Here is a 6,396-nt window from a genome sequence, read left to right as displayed (position 1 = left end):
AATCCTACTTTTCTACTTCCTATACAATATTTCAAACGAGAATGTTTGTAAGAATGTGTAGATGTTTGTAAATCTTTCACGTGAAAACCATTGAACTACCTACTTTCCATGACTTGGCAGTGAAGAAGCCAGTGAGTATAGCTTATGTAATAGAATAGCACATACGATAAAGAAATACTTGTTTTTGCGGGTTTCTTCGATGGGTGAAACCACGCAGCATTACTTGTATTAAACAATATTATTCATTATTCCTAATGATATTTAGAAATTTTTGATAAGGATACCATTAATGATCGTTAATGGCAATATCAAAGTTCTGGGTTGCTGTAATTAATTATTTTTAATTAGACTAATTTATAACATGAATTCATACATAAAGCGCAAAAAAGTTACAGTTGAGCTTTATTTGTATAGTGGTACCTATACAAACACAGGAACTGTTTCATTCGGTATCTGTACCCATAAATAATCATGATTCTAAAACTACTATTTATAATAATGTAAGACTATTTTTCTATAAAAAACTAACCAATGATAATATGTCTTTTTAGTAGTTGTAGTAGCATATGTTTTTTCAGTTTATAATGTATTTCCGTCCCAAACAGATAATTCCAAAATTATTTAAAGCCCCTAAAAGCAAAGATATCGGTTAAAATAAAAATCGGTTCCAAGTATATTATATACAACTTAACTCTTTCCTTCTTTGGCCGTCTAGTAATACCTTCGAGTTTAACTGTTTATTTTAGGTGTCTGTTAAGTTTAACAATGGGTTATATTCCGCACTTAAACCAAGACCCATATCGTGCCCTATTGGAACGGACATATCGAACAGATTACGATGCGCCTGAGGAGACCACGGATAAAAAACCATTAATATTGACACCGCTGTTGAAGAAAAATGAATTAGAAAAGGCGAGGTCTGCTGCAGAAGTGAAATCGAATTATACATTGCCTGGAGTGAAGAGTTATGCGGGGTACTTTACTGTGAGTTAACATAAAGGACTATTTTTGAATATTTTTGATAAGTCTGTAGGCTAGGCTTTAACTAAAAATAAAATATACTTTATATGTACTTTGATATTTTATCGTATTGTTATATATTTTTTGTTACTTCTTCTTATATATTTCTTTTCTATGTATAAATAATTATAAAAATTTAGAGATAAAAAATATCAAAGGTTACTTAATATTTTATGTTTTTATGTACAGGTCAATGAGAAATATAACGGAAATCTTTGGTTTTGGTATTTCCCCGCGATGAATAAACCAGTGGAGGAAACTCCTCTCATACTGTGGTTGCAAGGGGGCCCCGGTGCGTCATCCATGTTTGGACTATTTGAAGAAATCGGCCCGTTCACTATCACAGAAAATATGGAATTAAAAAGTAAGTATATGTATGTATGTATTATGTCAATATATCTTAATATCAAAATAAGGCTTGACGTCTTCTTTCAATATAGTAAATATTTTATCTAATATATAAAATTCTCGTGTCACAGTTTTCGTTGCCAAACTCCTCCGAAACGGCTTGACCGATTCCTCTGAAATTTGGTGAGCATATTGGGTAGGTCTGAGAATCGGCCAACATCTATTTTTCATACCCCTAAATGATAAGAGTAAGGCAGAACGCGTTTGCCGGATCAGTTAGTATTATATATAATATAAATATTCATACATTTATTACTTATAATCTCGTGCAGTTTCATAGAAAATAAAGTGAGGTAAGTTAGTGAACCTATTAATTTTTACAAAACGACATTTTTACAAAACATATTGCTGTACTTGTTCAATTCCTTTTCATTTTAGAGAAGAAATATTCCTGGGGAGATAAATATTCTCTTCTCTTCATCGACAATCCCGTTGGTACTGGGTTCAGCTTTTCTGATATAGAAGGATACGCAACTAATCAAACAACGGTAAGATAAGGCATAGAACATTATAATATTTTTCCTACTATAAATACTGAAAATTTTAACCAAATCTGATTTTAATTGTCGAGATTGTTACTTATTTGTCCTTATTGATAAATTAGAACACCCATAAATTTGCATCTTTCTAGATAGGTGAAAACCTCTACTCAGCATTACAACAGTTCATGACAATGTTCCCGAATCTACGCCAAGTACCGTTCTATATCGCTGGAGAATCGTACGCCGGCAAGCATATACCCTCGCTCGCTATACAAATCCATTGGCACAAACATGCGGATGAACCTATAAATTTGAAGGTTTGCTTCTTTACTTGGCTAAAATCTTTCTTAAAAAACTTTGGACACAAAAAATAAGACAAACCTGAAATTAAATCGAAGGCCACTCAAGAGCCCATAAACACATCTCATCAGGCTGTCAAACTTTCTAGTTTCAGAATAATGTATTGCTATTTCTTTCGCGATATTTCTCTTACCTATTGGTGAATGTATATCAATTTTTAGTTAGTTCATCATCATCATCTTCATCAGCCCATATATGTTCCCACTGCTGGGACACAGGCCTCCTATGAGGCTTCAGGCCATAAACATAATCCACCACGCTGGCCAAGTGCGGGTTGGCAGATGTCACATGTCGTCGAACTTTTGATTCTTGGACATGCCGGTTTCCTCACGATGTTTTCCTTCACCGTTTTTTAAGCAGTGGTGATGTTATCCCCATGCGCAGATAAATTGAAAAATCAATTTATTTCCTGCACGCTCGCCCGGTCTCGAACCCCGACTTATCGATTTTGAAGTCCGAGGTTCTCACCACTGAGCCACCACTGCTTCAATGCTTTAGTTAGTTATTAAAACCTAATTAATAGTAATAATGTGAAGGGTCTCATGATTGGAAACGGATTCATCGACCCAATAACATTGCAATGCACTAGTTTATTTTTCCGAGAGACCGGCTTGATTGATGATAGAACTGCGAAGAATTTGTCCGTAATAGAAAACAGAATTGTGGATGACATTAAAAAAGGTCACATGACCAAAGCCTCTTCGGTAAGTCCTCTGAACTTTCTCACTCTTCTGAATAATAACTGCCTACACGCAAATGCAAAACGTCTTCAACGAAAAAAAAAGAATTAATTTTTTCACCTTTTAGTGACCTGCTATTACTTAGATACAATAGTGTGTACATATTAAAAAAATTGCTTAATATAATCCCAGTATATAAGTATAAACTATGTAATCTAACAAATTATTTAATTATTGTTATTTCATTCAGGACTTTAGGACTGGACTACATTTTTTAAATTTTGCTACGCTATTACCCAATCCCTATAATTATTTAAGCGACAGCGAGATTTTTTTAACGAAATATGAAAGGTTTATACAAACAAAGGAAATGCGTGAAGCATTACACGTCGGATCTACTAACTTTGTACAAATTGGCGATGTATACACGAAGCTTATACCAGATATGATGAACAGCGCCAAGCCGTGGTTAAACGAGCTTTTGGATCATTATAGAGTACTGCTTTATAAGTGAGTTATTTCCCGGCATTTCAACCTCCAGGGTCGAAATTATGCATTAATTATAAGGTAGCTATATGCTATACAAGCTATTTAGCTGATAATCACCCGACGAGTACAATCTGGGAGCCTTCAAGAGAGACTTAATTAAAAAATTGGTTAAGGTCTATATATAAAAGGCAACTGCCTAAAAATTGGTCACCCATTTAATTTACGACCGTGGCAACCGTTGCTTAACCTCAAATTTTTATTATTATTTGTGGAAGAGAAATGCATTTTCTCAGTATTCAACTGTGTAACTAAAACGGTTCATGAGGCCTGGTGACAGACATAACGTAATATTTTTTCAAAAGTGGGATGGTACCCGTACCCGAAGGCGCAATAAACAAATGCAAAAATAATGCGTTACGTAATTAAATGCATTTTCATGAGTCATGAAAAAATCATGATGTTGAAAAATTTTAAACGATCGTGTGCCTTCAATTGTGATACTTACTTTATCAAAAATTGCAATTTATGATTCTCATTCCAAACTAAAATGGTTGTTGGTTGTTTGATATTTCGTAATAATTTTTTTTTGCTATTTTTATATTATTTCAGTGGCCACTTAGATACAGTAGTGCCTTACTCTCCATCTGTTAACACATACAATTCACTGTCTTTCTCCGGTACAGCTAAATACAAAACTGTTGAGAGAGAGCCTTTGATTTACAATGAAACGTTATTAGGGTATGTATGACAGTAAAAAAGTGTAATATAATTCATGATGATATTTTCGTGTAAAACAAGGTAACTTGATACTCGTGAGTTGTGAATCCGATACTTTCATGACGAAGTTACGTTTTCGTGTATTAAAATTATTTATTTCTAATTGATCGCGATCAATTGAATCTGTGGAGCGACCACCACCGCCCATAAACATTTGCAGAGCTAGATTCTCTGCAAATGTGTTGCTAGCATATTAGAACTTGAATTAATAAAGGATCGTAGAGGCTAATAAAGGGATGGCTTTGGATCCCACTTTCAAAACTATTTGACGCCGATCTTCTATGGGTACCTTGCGCGGTGCGTGCTGCCCCAATTCGTGCTGGAATTATTATAGATTCTTTATGTATTGTATAAATCTCATACTTTGATATACTATCTCCATTGCTATCCAAATTGGTCGGCTGATTTAGACTTATACGCGGGTACGTGTAAGTCTAAATCAGCCGCTCAAATTATGATGTATGCGACTACGTAATATGTTAAAAATTCAGAAATAAATTACCGTAAAAAGGAAAAATGCATATTAGCTTTATATTTTTAGTTACTACAAAGAAGCTGGTAATTTGCTAGAGGTAATGGTACGAGGCGCGGGACACATGGTGCCATCAGACAAACCTGAAGCGGCTCTGGTAATAATCGATAAATTCATTGGCTAGCTAGCTAATGAATTTAGCTATTAATAGATTGTGTTAATAAAAGATTTTCAATTTTGTCGATCCTGTGTTTTCCTTTAAAAGTAGCATTTTAGTGTTTCAACCTGAAAAGATTCACGTTGGTTACTTGTTTATTCACAGATTTTTTTAACTAAATTTATTTAATTTATAAGTAATACTATTTACATTACTTTTCTTCTAGGACAAAACGAATAAAAGTAAACTTTACTGGACGGCTAGTATTGTTGAATAGGCTACGGATTAAAAATATAATAAAATTTTTTGTATAACTAATTTTCCAATTAGGTATCAAAAATGTTAATTGGCATATCGAATATATGTATTTACTCTTATTAAACCAGTAATAAAAAATAGTATTTCACGTAGAACATTTATTAAAAAAATAACATTGTCTCATTCATTATTACTAGTGTTTATACTGTTTGACAATAGGAACCACAAATAATTACCAAACGAATTTTTACTCTTTACTCCAGTTCAAAACTCGAATTATAATATAAGGCATACAATACTCGGACATTGTATCTTAAATAGTTTATTAAAACGAAATGGCATACTTTTTACTCGCACTTATTCTATGTATATTAGTCATTTTATTTATTTTATCAAATTTTAAATCAAAGTTAAGTACAGTTAAAGTTAAATCAAATACAAATGCACTCAATCATCGCATATTCATCGCTCCTTCACTCACAGGCCCATAGAGCTGTTTAATTTTTTTCTTAAACCTCAAGAACAATACTATTCCCAATAACAATAATAGAATGAGAACTATATTCACGATCAAGCTAATAGTGAGCTTAACATGCTCGCTATTAGGTTCAATTTTGGGTTCCTCGACATATGGCGCTGTGTTATTTTCGTTGATGACGTAATCCGGTGGAAGAATGAAGTTGAACTCTTTGTTGTCTATGAAGTTTGAGATTAAATGGAACAATTCGGCCGGTCTGTCTATAGGCACCAGGCTTCCCGCGTTAGTTATTAGTACTTCCATTAGGTTTCCGCCCGATTTTATATACCTGAAACAAATATTTAATATGTGTCCTGTCATGTATCTGTAAAAATAGGGTTGTGTAATATTGATTTCATCTAAACAATATGGGTTTGATGTACTGGAAACAATTACACCAACTGGTAACAATACTGTTCAAAATATTCATGTGTTTTATGAAATTAGTCATTTAAACTATAATATAAAAAAAAATTAAGTAAACACATCGTGTGTCGAAAATTATTCAAAATCAATTTTATTACAAGTTCTGACCGCACCGAACATTCTAAAAAATTCAAATACTTGAACACTAGATCACTATCAATACTTTTATAATGCATATTATATTTATATTATTATGATTATATTATGTGTATTTCGTGAATTGCTTGATTGTATCAATTGTATATCATGATATTGAATGCATAGATTCTTATACTTTATTGCAAAGGCTGTCTTTCCTGTTTTGGCAATGTAGTATTTTTTTACTTACCCTGCCATAGAGTCATTAAACC

General features: G+C 33.0%; 2 protein-coding genes across 2 annotated transcripts in view; one reads left to right on the top strand and one right to left on the bottom strand.

Moving 5' to 3' along the window:
* The first annotated feature begins 419 nt into the window (after window positions 1-419).
* Window positions 420-4,964, top strand: LOC119830346 (vitellogenic carboxypeptidase-like). Its single transcript, XM_038353331.1, has 9 exons — window positions 420-500; window positions 747-984; window positions 1,210-1,384; window positions 1,807-1,916; window positions 2,060-2,227; window positions 2,807-2,974; window positions 3,201-3,460; window positions 4,049-4,177; window positions 4,758-4,964. The coding sequence occupies exons 1-9, from the start codon at window positions 472-474 to the stop codon at window positions 4,870-4,872; spliced, it is 1,392 nt and encodes a 463-aa protein (XP_038209259.1). The 5' UTR covers window positions 420-471; the 3' UTR covers window positions 4,873-4,964.
* Window positions 4,965-5,246: 282 nt separating this feature from the next.
* The window catches only part of LOC119830333 (venom serine carboxypeptidase-like), a 7,188-nt gene continuing 6,038 nt past the window's right edge, over window positions 5,247-6,396 (bottom strand). The window contains exon 8 of the mRNA XM_038353307.1: window positions 5,247-5,909. Within this exon, the coding sequence (XP_038209235.1) occupies window positions 5,555-5,909 (355 nt within the window). The 3' untranslated portion in view covers window positions 5,247-5,554. The remainder of the gene's footprint in view (window positions 5,910-6,396) is intronic.

The sequence above is a fragment of the Zerene cesonia genome, chromosome 1, assembly GCF_012273895.1.
Source record: "Zerene cesonia ecotype Mississippi chromosome 1, Zerene_cesonia_1.1, whole genome shotgun sequence".
NCBI classification, from domain to species: domain Eukaryota; kingdom Metazoa; phylum Arthropoda; class Insecta; order Lepidoptera; family Pieridae; genus Zerene; species Zerene cesonia.
The sequence above is the reverse complement of the archived record's forward strand: the minus strand, read 5'-3'. Positions and strand labels throughout refer to the sequence as shown.

Bases quoted from the DNA above. Each gene is read 5' to 3' on its own strand.
- LOC119830346 (XM_038353331.1), top strand. From the start codon at position 472: ATGATTCTAAAACTACTATTTATAATAAT. The intron at 1,385-1,806 runs GTAAGTATATGT...TTTTCATTTTAG, and splicing joins AGAAAATATGGAATTAAAAA to AGAAGAAATATTCCTGGGGA. The intron at 3,461-4,048 runs GTGAGTTATTTC...ATATTATTTCAG, and splicing joins TATAGAGTACTGCTTTATAA to TGGCCACTTAGATACAGTAG.